The sequence below is a fragment of the Corythoichthys intestinalis genome, chromosome 19, assembly GCF_030265065.1.
Source record: "Corythoichthys intestinalis isolate RoL2023-P3 chromosome 19, ASM3026506v1, whole genome shotgun sequence".
NCBI lineage: Eukaryota > Metazoa > Chordata > Actinopteri > Syngnathiformes > Syngnathidae > Corythoichthys > Corythoichthys intestinalis.
In genome coordinates, this window is record NC_080413.1 from 39,618,407 (window position 1) to 39,632,084 (window position 13,678).

Genomic DNA, 13,678 nt, shown 5'->3' on the forward strand with positions numbered 1-13,678 from the left:
CCAACGTCATTGGAGCGAGAGCGTTCCATTCATATGGTTGCGGAGCAATACCCGCAATCGAATCGTTCTGCTTTGGAGGCCGGAATCAAAAGTTTGCGTCTTCACCTTCTGTTTTCACCATCACTGTGTAAAGGGGAGGCCATTCCGCAAAACAATCGTTGCATCTTGGTGTCGCAGCGTCACCATGTAAACGGCCCCCCAGTTTCTAATTAAAAATTTTATTTACCAAGGGAGGGAAAATTACAAACACATCCGTGGATAAAGTAATTGCCCCACCCTCGCTACTTCACGATTCAAACTTTGCGCCCTCAGTCCATCGCTGATTTTTTTTTTTCAATTAAAAGAACAAAAAAATAAAGATGAGCTGTCCCGAGCCAATAACGCAGTCTCCCTCTCGCTCCCTTCCTCTTCCTGCTCTTTGTTCGTCAGGCAGGCAGTGCAAGTGCACTGGAGTTTTTTTTATTAAAGTTAACGATGATTGACAGATGAATGTGTTTGATCTTGCCAGAGTCACGAACTTCTGAAGCTCCACATGCGTCAATCATCGTTTAACTTAAACAGTTGCTGTGGCAACTCATTGGGTGTAAGTGTTGGGTCTAAAACACCTTCTTCAATTTAGCTGTTGACCCAGAGCGAGGTGACAAAGGCAGGACACAAGGAGGCAGGAGTCAGAGAGTAGACTTTTACCAAACTGCACTTTGGGGAGAGGTCTGAGATCGGGCAACGTGACTAAGAGCGTCTCATCAAAGTCTCTCTCAGAGCTCCCCGCGCTGCTGACTTTTATTGAGGGCTTGTTGCTGGGCAGAATATAGATACAACACTGTTGTCCAACGTGGCAGTTTTGACCGGGCAAGTTCCTTATTCTAGTCATTGATTAAATTAACAGTCACACTCATTGATTAAATTAACAGTCACACTCTTGAGTAGGGATGGGAATTTATAGGATTTTTACGATTCTGATTCCATTATCGATATTGCTTAACGATTAGATTCTTTATCGATTTTCTTATCGATTCTAATTTGGGGAAAAAGAACAAACGTTTTGATTGGCATCGAGTTTGTTTAATCAGAAGTCACAACCTTACAAACTCACAACAAGGTCAAAAGAAGCCCAAAGCCTCAATATTAACTGTGGCAATAACTGCAAATGCACAAGAATGTTTAACATTTTACTGAAACATTTTTCTAATAGAAATAAAAAATATTGGTATATATTGGCATATAGTAGGTCGGTGGTCTGCCGTTAGCAATATGTGTTAAACTTGCAGGGGTCCCCAAACTTTTTCCAGTGAGGGCCGCATAACTTTCCCCTTCTCTGATGAGGGGCCGGGGTCAGTTTGTAACAGAAAAAGTGTGACGATTGCAGGAGTGCCTAAATGTAAAAAATTAGTTTTTCAGAAATCCACAATCAAATAACCCTTTCTGGATATTTCACGGAAGAAAAGTAAATAAAATAAAAATAATAATATAATATAATCATAATTAATAATAATAACACTATTAATCAAATAGATAATAACCAAATAACCCTCTCTGAGTTCACATAAAAAGGCCAGAAAATAAATAACACTATTGAGAAAAAAAAAAAAAATCAAAATGCTCTCTGATATTGTTCAGGGGGCCGGACCAAATGTCGGGGCGGGCTGTATTCGGCCCGCGGGCCGTAGTTTGGGGACCCCTGTTAAAGTGTATTGTTGACCAGTATATTGAAATGCATGCCTTTTAGTTTTTATGGTTCTTTCACGCTCAAGTGGGGGCACCCTTGCGCTTCCTCACGTGAAGAAGAGCGCACTCACGTGAAGAAGAGCGCGCTTACACGCGAAGAAGAAGAAATGCCGCATCCAAGCGAGTGAGCGAGTTAGTGAGAGAGGGAAGCACTGCTACGACCCTACGTTCTTTGTTAATGCTTGTAAAATATCTACAGAGGCAACGCCTGTATGTATCATCTTTTGTGTTGTTGTTGTGTTTCCACTCGCGACCGGACACTTAAATCCAGTTGTGTAGTGGTTTGAACGATGTGCTAATGCTAGCGAACGCATGCTGTTTTGTTATTACTAAATTAGCAGCTAATCATCGCTGATTTACGTTGATGCAAACCTGTTTGTTATTGGGGACGAAATTGATTTGTTTCAGTTCTATTTTTAGTTTCTCTCTTCAAGTGATGGTTGAATAAAGTCAGAAAATTATACCAACGTCTTCTGTATCATCATTTCGGAGTTTAGCTAGCTGTATAGCTGTCTCGGTGAGGACAGTGCAGTCTATTCCCTCCCGATGCAGTTATCTCCACCTTCCCTCCCGATGCAGTTATCTCCACCTTGCAATGATTGCAAGTCGTTTTGTTGTAATTTTGCCTCGTGAAGTGAAGACACACTTTCGAGCGTTTGAACCTACGTGCTGTCATTGTTATGTTTACGGCTGCAATGCTCGTGCTTCGTCCTAAACCATCGTAACCTTTCATTTTCACCCTCTTTCCTGGTGAAGTGTAGCCAAACTTTGGAGCGGGTGGTTCTTGGCACCATGCTAGTTTGATGCGTTTGGACAACAAGATAGTCACGACGCAATATGCATCTTCAGGACTCGTTAAAGGGATTGTTAAGGCTTTTTTATTGTGATGTCGAGGCCTCGAAACACTAGGAACCGGTTCCGAATTGGAATCGGATTTCGATTCCCATCCCTACTCTTGAGCGAGCAAGATAACTTTGTTTTGAACACACATTTGCACTCGAAGTAGCTTGGTGGAAAAGTACTGAGACGTTATGTCAGTACTTCTCAAATAGTGGGGCGCGCCCCCCCAGGGGGGCGCAGAGCGTTGCCAGAGGTGGCGCGTGTGACCTCGGGGAACTTTTTTTTTCTTCTCCGTACTAGAATAAAGTGTACTTGCACAGCCACTCAGTGGGTGGCAGTGGCGCTCTCATTTTGTGCACGCAGTATTTTTAAAGTAACCAAGAGCACACGGAAGAGACTCATGAATGAAGAGCTGGAGAGCTGTGCGCCGTTTTCGAAAGCCGTTTTCCGGCCGGACTCACGCAGCGACCCACTGTGTTCTCCGGTTCTCACGTGTCCGCCCGAAAAGTGCCATTTTCGGCTTGGGATCGTCACGACGACCGCCCTCACCTACGGTTCTCCCTCGGCCGCCGAGAATGCGCTTTTTTCGGGCCGTTTGCCTTTTGACTTTAACATTTAATACAGTGGTAGACGAGGAAAGACCACTGTTTACTGTGTCTAAAAATGATTATAGCGGACAGCCGGAAGCCAAATCAATTAAGACGCCACTTAAAGACATTAGACCCCAATCTCATTGATAAGCTGCTTGGTTGTTTTTCAGTGAAAACGTGCCGAATATTGCCAACAATCGTCCCGCTTTGTCAGTGTTATATCAGTAAAACAGTGAGCACTGTTAGCATGCTCAGTGCAATATAACCCCACGTCATTGCAAGCTGGAGGTGATACTGGGAGCAGCGAAAATAAAAACTCTCCTTCTGTCCAAAGACACTTTCCCCCCCTTCTATTCAGTTTTGTTTTTTCCGTCAAATTTTTTGGCATATTGTCCTCATGAGGTAATGTTTCTAATCAATTTGAATTTGTTAGTGTTTACTGATTTTATTTTTCAGTATCAAATGGTCAAAAATGTACCTTGAGTGTATTTTTACAGTTTGGATGTGATTTTTTTTTTTTTTTTTTAATTCAGGCAAATTGATGCGTGTTAAGTATTTCCTGTTACAAACAAAACAATGGTTAATAAAGTTATACTTTATAATTTGATCTGTTATTTTCTCTAATAGAAAAAAAAAGGATACAATGTGAGGCAGAGGCGTACTTATAATAGTAATAGACAAATGATACTATTTACAGTGGCGGCAGAGTTTGGGGGGGGCGCGAAACATTTACATCTTCCTTGGGGGGGGGCGCAACAGAAAATAATTGAGAAGCACTGCGTTATGTGATGAATCAACATATGTGTGTGTATCTATTTATCAGCAGAATGTGAGCAATTGCCGGTAATAAAAATGTAAGCACATGATTATGGTCTAAAACTGTATTCTTCATAATAGCTGTGGGAGAGCAAACTTATATAACCCACAGAGTATAATGGTCATACAATCAGGCATATCTCACAGTAAGTGAGCAGCTCTGAGCGGATTTGAGTAGACAGTGAAGCATTTAATAAAGCCAAGCATTTTTGTACTACTACTTTATTCTTGTTTAAAAATAATTCGGTGGGACAGTAACATGTTTAAAACATATCATATTATTAGATTTGAAGCGCTTAAACAAACATTCATAAAAATATATACATTTTTTTTTAAATTATACTTTGGGAAAAAAGTGAACAAACATCAAAAAAATGTTTGGTGCGGTATAACGTCTAGACCGCGAATATAAAACGACCCCCAATTTTTCTGTCTTATTTCAATGCAAAAAAAAAAAACAGTCTTATATTCGGGCCAATACGGTATGTATCGCTTTCCAATTTTAAATCTAAATAAATACATTGAACACACACACATTTTTTTTTTTGCGCCACTTGGTGGTTTTAACTTATCGCGGCAGGTTCAGGTCCCCGTTAACCGCGAAAAACGAGGGATCACTGTTAATCACAAAGTAGCTTTACTAACCAGTTTTGGCAAAGCTGAGTTCAATTTCACTTTCCACACCCAAACCTGATTGCCACCACAATTGTTGAATCAAGGCAAGGTTAAGTAGGCTACAAGATCTCAAGAACAAACATGTCACTACCGAAAGAAATTCCAGAAAAAAATTAAGTGATGACAAGTCCAGAAATGACATATTAGAATGTTGTAATTAATTGAATGGTTGATTGATTGATTTATCATAATCAACCAAAATGTCTTATCTTTTTTGCTTGTGTACACTTGATAGGCAAGAAGAAAAAAATATATATATCTAGTCCAAATATTGATTATTCGATAGAATCTTTAGTAGTGTACTCAGTAACTAATAGTTTCATTAAATTGCTGTATGTTCATTTCTATTTTTGACAAAAACTTTGCTCCAGGTGCCTGGAATTAGTTTACAAAAGAATCCTAAAAATTAAAAATTTGCCCGTCAAATAAAGTCAATGATCAATAAAACTTTCACAGACCTGTATTTGACTTACCTGGGTGGACTCAATGCCAATGCCTGGCAAATCTTGAACAGAACGGCGCCTTTGAGGTTCACGTGTGGCTATAAATAGAGTAGTGGGAAAAAGAAAAACTGAGTTAAGAAGGAGGTATTTAGCAGAGGAGACCATTGTTTTTTTTTTCTCGAAAAACAAACACCAAAAAAAAAACTGCTTCTTTAACAATTTAAACAACGAACCCGCTGACGGAAGGGCAGCGGCCGCAAGCCCAGAGATGGGGCAATACCACCTGCCCATCCCTGGGTCAAGAGGGGTATGGTACCAGAAGGCATCCCCCAGGCACCTAAGACCTGCGGATGGATCCCAAGCCAGGCCGTAAAGGAAGAGCATGATGCCCGCCACCCCGGAGAAGGGGGCGGGCCCAGCCCCAAGGGCCACCCACTCAGAAATTGTGTGAACAGGCCGGCGTGTTCATACGACTTTGGACTGCAAGTGTGTGTGTGGACGTGTGGCTATTGTTCAGGCATAGACTTCATAATGATATTGACAGGACACATTCCCCTGACAGCATCAAGTAGGGTGCCGTCCCACACTCCGCTTCAGTCGATCGAAGTCGGTCGCAGTTTTTCCTCAAACGCATGCAGCGATCCATCGCCGGATTTAGGTTGAAAAAGTACGAAAGCTGTACCGCACACAAACAGGAAGGATTGTCTCAGGAGTGATTTGTTCGTAGATTCAAGGTAATTATTATATTTTTCGTACCATGCATGCATTTTGAAACGTTGTGAAAAAAATCAATGAAAGAAATTCACCGCTACGGCATTGGCGTCATAATTCGCAATATTTACGTAAAATAAATGCTAAATGTCTGGTTTTTTGCTTTTAACCAAGAAACGAGACCATTTTATTTTATGTAAATATGTCGAATGTGCTGCTAGTCTTTAAGCCACTGTGGTGTCCCCTTATCGCAACAAAGAGCTTTTTACATTTAAAATTCTTGTGAATGAATGCTTATATCCATGAATTCTTTATAGATATGGACGTGAAACAGTCTTGATCCGCCTTATCACCACAAAGAGCTTTTTACGTTGAAAATAATTCTGAATAAATACTGAATTCTTTATAGATATGAATGTAAAACAGTCTCGATTCTTGGTTAAAAGCAAAAAAAAAACAAAAACAGGCAGTTAGCATTTATTTTACGTAAATATTGCGAATTATGACGCCAATGCCGTAGCGGTGAAATTCTCCCATTGTTTTCACAACGTTTCAAAATGCATGCATGGTACAAAACAATATAATAATTACCTTGAATCCTCGAACAAATCACTCCTGAGACAATCCTTCCTGTTTGTGTGTGGTAGAGCTTTAGTACTTTTTCAACCTAAATCCGGCGTTGGATCGCTGCATGCGTTTGAGAATAACTGCGACCGACTTCGACCGACTGAAGTGGAGTGTGGGACGGCCCCCTCCTTGAAGGCGTGGCGCAGTGTCTGGGGAATGTGTCCCGTCAATATCATTATGAAGTCTATGGTCAAATCTAGTATGTTCAGTAAAGAGGAAAAATGTAATGACTCTAGTTTAGCCCAAAGTAGTGGAGTAAAAGTAGCAGTTCTTCTTCACACTCAGTAAAAGTGAAAAAAAGTATGGCGTGGTATTAACCTTTCACAGAAATACTTTTATCTCGGAAAGTTACTCAAGTAAATACAATGAGTAAATGTGACGTGTACTACTCAAGCTACAAAGTGAAGCACAATGTACTCTTGCTACCCATGAACTGATGCCGATACAAAGGACATGCAAACAGGTCAGAAAGATTAAAAAGATGACGTCATTAGACGTCATCAATATTAGCAGGAGGAACATAAGACATGAGAAAGCTCTATCTAGTTCTAAAAGCATAGTGATAAAGGTCAACTGTGTGTGCAACTCAATGACAACTCAAAAAGATCTGTTACTCAAATTTCCATTGAATTTTGCAATAATGAATTCTTTTGACGGTATGTACTGTAGCTTTAATATCAAAGAGTGACACACAGCAGTGGACTTCATAGTGAGTTAGGCGCAACCCAAGATCTTGACCAACACAAGCTCAATCCAATAAGCAGGAGGCCTAGCAACCCAGCTATACCTGTGACGACGATCTTGGGAACATCCAGAATGGTGCCATAGGATGCTGTTTTACGGTGACCTCGTTTATACTGCGGGCGTGCTGCAAAAACATATACACATGCATATAGCTGCAAACACAAAAAGCGTGCAGACTCGAAGCTGACAACTGCACTGGAAAGGCAGGCCAAGACACATGCAGAGTTTACTTTGTGCAAAGGCAACATGCATCCCACTCATACCAGTTCCTGTGAAGTGATTGTGTCTTAACATTTACAGCTTCATATAGGTTTGGTCATTTGGACTATTATCAATTTAGCAGTGTATAAAACTGGAGAAACCCTCATGTAGGTTCCTTAAAAAGGCCTCTCTCCAATACAACTGATCAGGCCTAAAATAATAATAATAATTAGGGATGTCCCGATCACATATTTTTGCATGTGCGTTCGAGTCCGAGTCACCCAATTTTGTCCCAATCCGATACCTTGGAAAAGTATTTAAGAGGGGGGGGGGGGGGGGGGGGGGAATTTCCCCCCCCATTTCGAACAAAGCTACCCCAAAATTATAGCCATAAAAAAGGGTTAATGGTACAGCAGGTTTTTAGGAAATCAGCTGCGCAGCACCAAATAAGGCTCCATACAATTGCCGTTTAAACATTTTGTTTTACATAACTTACAGTGCCTTGCAAAAGTATTCGGCCCCCTTGAATCTTGCAACCTTTCGCCACATTTCAGGCTTCAAACATAAAGATATGAAATTTAATTTTTTTGTCAAGAATCAACAACAAGTGGGACACAATCGTGAAGTGGAACAACATTTATTGGATAATTTGAATTTTTTTAACAAATAAAAAACTGAAAAGTGGGGCGTGCAATATTATTCGGCCCCTTTACTTTCAGTGCAGCAAACTCACTCCAGAAGTTCAGTGAGGATCTCTGAATGATCCAATGTTGTCCTAAATGACCGATGATGATAAATAGAATCCAAATGTGTGTAATCAAGTCTCCGTATAAATGCACCTGCTCTGTGATAGTCTCAGGGAACTGTTTAAAGAGCAGAGAGCATTATGAAAACCAAGGAACACACCAGGCAGGCCCGAGATACTGTTGTGGAGAAGTTAAAAGTCGGATTTGGATACAAAAAGATTTCCCAAGCTTTAAACATCTCAAGGAGCACTGTGCAAGCCATAATATTGAAATGGAAGGAGCATCAGACCACTGCAAATCTACCAAGACCCGGCCGTCCTTCCAAACTTTCTTCTCAAACAAGGAGAAAACTGATCAGAGATGCAGCCAAGAGGCCCATGATCACTCTGGATGAACTGCAGAGATCTACAGCTGAGGTGGGAGAGTCTGTCCATAGGACAACAATCAGTCGTACACTGCACAAATCTGGCCTTTATGGAAGAGTGGCAAGAAGAAAGCCATTTCTCAAAGATATCCATAAAAAGTCTCGTTTAAAGTTTGCCACAAGCCACCTGGGAGACACACCAAACATGTGGAAGAAGGTGCTCTGGTCAGATGAAACCAAAATTGAACTTTTTGGCCACCATGCAAAACGATATGTTTGGCGTAAAAGCAACACAGCTCATCACCCTGAACACACCATCCCCACTGTCAAACATGGTGGTGGCAGCATCATGGTTTGAGCCTGCTTTTCTTCAGCAGGGACAGGGAAGATGGTTAAAATTGACGGGAAGATGGATGCAGCCAAATACAGGAACATTCTGGAAGAAAACCTGTTGGTATCTGCACAAGACCTGAGACTGGGACGGAGATTTATCTTCCAACAGGACAATGATCCAAAACATAAAGCCAAATCTACAATGGAATGGTTCAAAAATAAACGTATGCAGGTGTTAGAATGGCCAAGTCAAAGTCCAGACCTGAATCCAATCGAGAATCTGTGGAAAGAGCTGAAGACTGCTGTTCACAAACACTCTCCATCCAACCTCACTGAGCTCGAGCTGTTTTGCAAGGAAGAATGGGCAAGAATGTCAGTCTCTCGATGTGCAAAACTGATCGAAACATACCCCAAGCGACTTGCAGCTGTAATTGGAGCAAAAGGTGGCGCTACAAAGTATTAACGCAAGGGGGCCGAATAATATTGCACGCCCCACTTTTCAGTTTTTTATTTGTTAAAAAAGTTTAAACTATCCAATAAATTTTGTTCCACTTCACGATTGTGTCCCACTTGTTGTTGATTCTTGACAAAAAATTAAAATTTTATATCTTTATGTTTGAAGCCTGAAATGTGGCGAAAGGTTGCAAGGTTCAAGGGGGCCGAATACTTTTGCAAGGCACTGTATATAAAAATAATCCAATGTGATAAATTGAGCCATTTTGGTTGTGATTTTGACTTTTTTTTTTTTTGCTGTCACTGGACATTGTGTCTTTGTTCTGTAAAGTTTGCTGTGTAAATATAAATGTATATTATAAAACATACTGTATCAAAAGTTTAACAGTATTTGTATTTGTCCTGTGCCATTACAGTAAGGGCATCACAGTTCAGTGCACGCAGTCATACAACGAATACGTTTGAGTAGGAAAAGTATTTTAGTTTAGCCAATATAAAAATATATCTCCTGTGGGCGTGTAAGTTCATTGGAAATGGTTTACAGTTAACTGTGTGTAATCCAACATTGGACATTGGAGAAAAGGTTGTCAGCTGGCGAACGCTACCTGACTTTAACTGTAACCTCAGTTGATCCCTACAAATAAGGCTGTGTTGTCTATTTTTTCACATAAACCCTTTATTAAAGAATGTTAGAACAAAAGTTGACAAGTTTGATGTGTTCTTTTTTGCACTCTAACAAGAGCTGCTTTTTACTTTTAGCCAATGCAACAAACTTTCAAATGCTGTGATTAAAAAAAAAAGCCTTTTTTTCCGTTGTACCGAGGTACATACCAAACCGTGTCTTGTGTGTACCGTTATACCCTACTATACTAGTATAGATATACTGTATATGGCGGAAAACACAGACAAGGATTAAAACGCAGATTCTGCTCTTGCACCCCTCTTTAAAATAAACTGCTGTATTGTAAGCCGCAAGAACTGTTACGTTTAAAAGAACAATATGTCTATATGTTGCCATAGCAGTTTTATGGAGCATTATGCCCCCGGACTATTTTTAATTTGTCCGTTTTACCCTGGAGACCCCCGTTTACAGACACCGCGCAACCGCTTTGATTTAACCCAGCCATAAAAAGAAGGGAAGTAATTATATTTACAATTCGAAATGTCTTATCATTTTTTAGCTGAGAATCATTAATTGACGTCTAATATTTAGTTTTAAAAAATATTCACTCGCATATTTTAAACTTTTAAAAAATTACGTCACAATGAAAAAAATGGTGTCTGTAAAAAGGTCACGGACATCTAACTTATAAATATCTCTTAATTGTATTTTTTTTTGTTACTGTCGCATTTTCCCCGATATTTTTGATGATAAATAATCAATCCATTTTTAGAAAATTTTTAGAAAAAAAAAATGTTTAAAAGAGTAAATATTTCAAAAAGACTATATCGACCACTCCTTTTTGTCTGTGACTTCTGCATCGCGACCCTTGTTATATTACCGTGTTTCACCCATTAAAATCCTTACAAAGTTGGACTGTGGCCATTCACAGCTGTGTCTTGACACTCCGTGATATATGCTACACAGTTTTTGGATCGAAACAAGGACGCGATAATATCTCGTTAAAATCATGGAGTCTTTAATTATGCTCTCTTATGCTCTCAACTCGAAAGAAAGCCACAAAAAGACATACATTGCAGTCGAACGGCTTATTATGGGATGATATCGATGTACTATCTACATTAGATGCTTAAAACATAAAGCCTAGGACGGCTAAATACAATAAATAGATATTGTAATATTCCCTTTATGCATATGGAGCCTTTTATTCCCAGTATCTCTCAGTCACATTCTTTAATCATAATTGATAAAATATTTGAAAAGCCCACTTCAAAAATTAAAATATGATGTTCATGGAATTTAACCCCTAAAATTCCCACATACACCGCACTCTACATCAAATTGGTGTGCATGGCTGTCACTCCAGGAGGAAGCCACTTCTGAAGACGGTACACAAGAAAGCCCGCAAACAGTTTGTGAAGACATGTCAACAAAGCACATGTATTACTGGAACCATGTCCTATGGTCTGATGAGACGGGCGGGCTTTCTTGTCTACCATCTTCAGAAGAGGCTTCCTCCTGGGGTGACAGCCATGCACACCAATTTGATGTAGAGTGCAGTGTATGGTCTGAGCCCAAGGGTTATGCTGGAAGACTCAGCCACGTCTCATCTTCAATGCCCTTGCTAATGGAAGGAGATTTTCACTTAAAATCTCTCGATACATGGCCCCATTCATTCTTTCCTTTACACAGATCAGTCCTCCTGGTCCCTTTGCAGAAAAACAACCCCAAAGCATGATGTTTCCACCCCCATGCTTCACAGTGGGTCTGGTGTTCTTTGAATGCAATTCAGTATTTTTTCTCCTCCAAACAGGAGAACCTGTGTTTCTACCAAAAAGTTATATTTTGGTTTCATCTGACCATAACACATTCTCCCAGTCCTCGTCTGGATCATCCAAATGCTCTCTAGCGAACCGCAGACGGGCCTGGACGTGTACTTTCTTCAGCAGGGGGACACGTCTGGCTGTGCAGGATTTGAGTCCCTGGCGGCGCATTGTGTTACTGATAGTAGCCTTTGTTACTGTGGTCCCAGCTCTCTGTAGGTCATTCACTAGGTCCCCCCCTGTGGTTCTGGGATTTTTGCTCACCGTTCTTGTTATCATTTTGACAACAGGGGGTGAGATCTTGCATTGAGCCCCAGATCGAGGGAGATTATCAGTGGTCTTGTATGTCTTCCATTTTCTAATAATTGCTCCCACAGTTGATTTCTTTACACCAAGCGTTTTACCTATTGCAGATTCAGTCTTCCCAGCCTGGTGCAGGTCTACAATTTTGTCTCTTATGTCCTTCGACAGCTATTTGGTCTTGGCCATAGTGGAGTTTGGAGTGTGACTGACTGAGATTGTGGACATGTGTCTTTTATGCCGATAATGAGTTAAAACAGTTAAAACAGAGATTAAAAAGCTGTCGGCCACAGTTAGGTACGATTGTTTTTTTATCTAGCGGCATGAGTTGAACATGATATTTACTCTCGGTCCGTTCCTCATTGCGTCCCAAAGACCGCGCTGACCGTGTTTTACTTCCGCTTTACCTGGTATAATTCAATAATTGGAATTTGGATATTTGTGAATCGTTCTTGAATCTTCCACGGCCGAATCGCGAATAATCTAAGAATCGGAAATTTTGCACGGCTCTACCATTAATACAGGTAACGAGCGGAGCCTCGTAAGACCTCGTTAGACCTTGTTAGAAGAAGTTAGACCTCTTTGACAGCCAGAAATCTTGCTTGTTTGTAGGTGACCAAATACTTATTTTCCACTCTAATTTGGAAATAAATTCTTTAAAAATCAAACAATGATTTTCTGTTTTTTTTTCACATTCTGTCTCTCATGCTTGATGTTTACCCATGTTGACAATAACAGGCCTCTCTAATCTTTTCAAGTAGGAGAACAATTGGTGGTTGACTAAATACTTATCTGCCCCACTGTATGTATCACACATGCATATAGGACAATTTTGAAATTTGGTCGAATTGTGGGTCTCAGAGCGGAACTTCAAGTCACCTGAGTGTTTTACGCCATATAAAAATATATACTTTTTTTGTTGTAATGTATTTATGCAGCTGGATTATTTTGTTGCTTGTCAACTACCATTGACAGCAATAGATGGTGAAATGATTTGAACTGTGATAGCTGGCATTGAGTGATCATGATTCACTGCCATTGATGGCGATAGATGTCCAATCCAATTTGACAGAGGGATCGCTGCCATACCTCCCCGTCTAAATGTATTGGATGTCTATTGCCATCAGTGGCAGCCAATGAGTTAATACTTATAAATAATAGATTATAAAATAAATAAATACATTTCAAAACCCTGATCGTTTTTTTTTGCCCGATCCTGATCCTCTGAAAATGATGTGATCGGATCGGGGACATCCCTAAGAATAATATTTATTATATACTTTTTCCATTACCTGCTGGTATACATCCCGACAACTTAAGCTCCAACTCTGAAAGGTCAGCACTCATTCGTTTGTCAGAAGATCGAGCAGGTAGACTCTCAAAACTACCCCCTCTGGATAGAGGCAGTGACCTTAATGGGTCTCCCTGAAAGAACAAAATTCTTACTCTATTAACACCTGGCTGTAACAAAGGAAAATGCTTGCCAAATCAAAATACAAGGTTAAACGTGACTTTACCTTAGGCTTGAAGTGAGCTGCAAATTGGGGTGCACTCTTAATAGTGTCGTTACTTCTCTGAGAATCAGTGTGCTCAATGTTGGCATCGCATTTGTTGGTAGTGGAGTCCGCATATGGACCTGTTTTCAAGGGGGGGGGGGGGGGGGGG

General features: G+C 40.4%; 1 protein-coding gene across 5 annotated transcripts in view; it reads right to left on the bottom strand.

Moving 5' to 3' along the window:
- The window catches only part of map3k7 (mitogen-activated protein kinase kinase kinase 7), a 65,809-nt gene that overhangs the window by 17,671 nt on the left and 34,460 nt on the right, over positions 1 to 13,678 (bottom strand). For 4 of the 5 annotated variants that reach the window (XM_057822578.1, XM_057822577.1, XM_057822576.1 and 1 more), the window contains exons 11-14: positions 13,531 to 13,649; positions 13,306 to 13,438; positions 7,215 to 7,295; positions 5,120 to 5,187 (exon numbers count right to left, since the gene is read on the bottom strand). In XM_057822578.1, coding sequence (XP_057678561.1) covers positions 5,120 to 5,187; positions 7,215 to 7,295; positions 13,306 to 13,438; positions 13,531 to 13,649 — 401 coding nt within the window. The remainder of the gene's footprint in view (positions 1 to 5,119; positions 5,188 to 7,214; positions 7,296 to 13,305; positions 13,439 to 13,530; positions 13,650 to 13,678) is intronic. The other variant, XM_057822579.1, reaches the window with a different exon arrangement.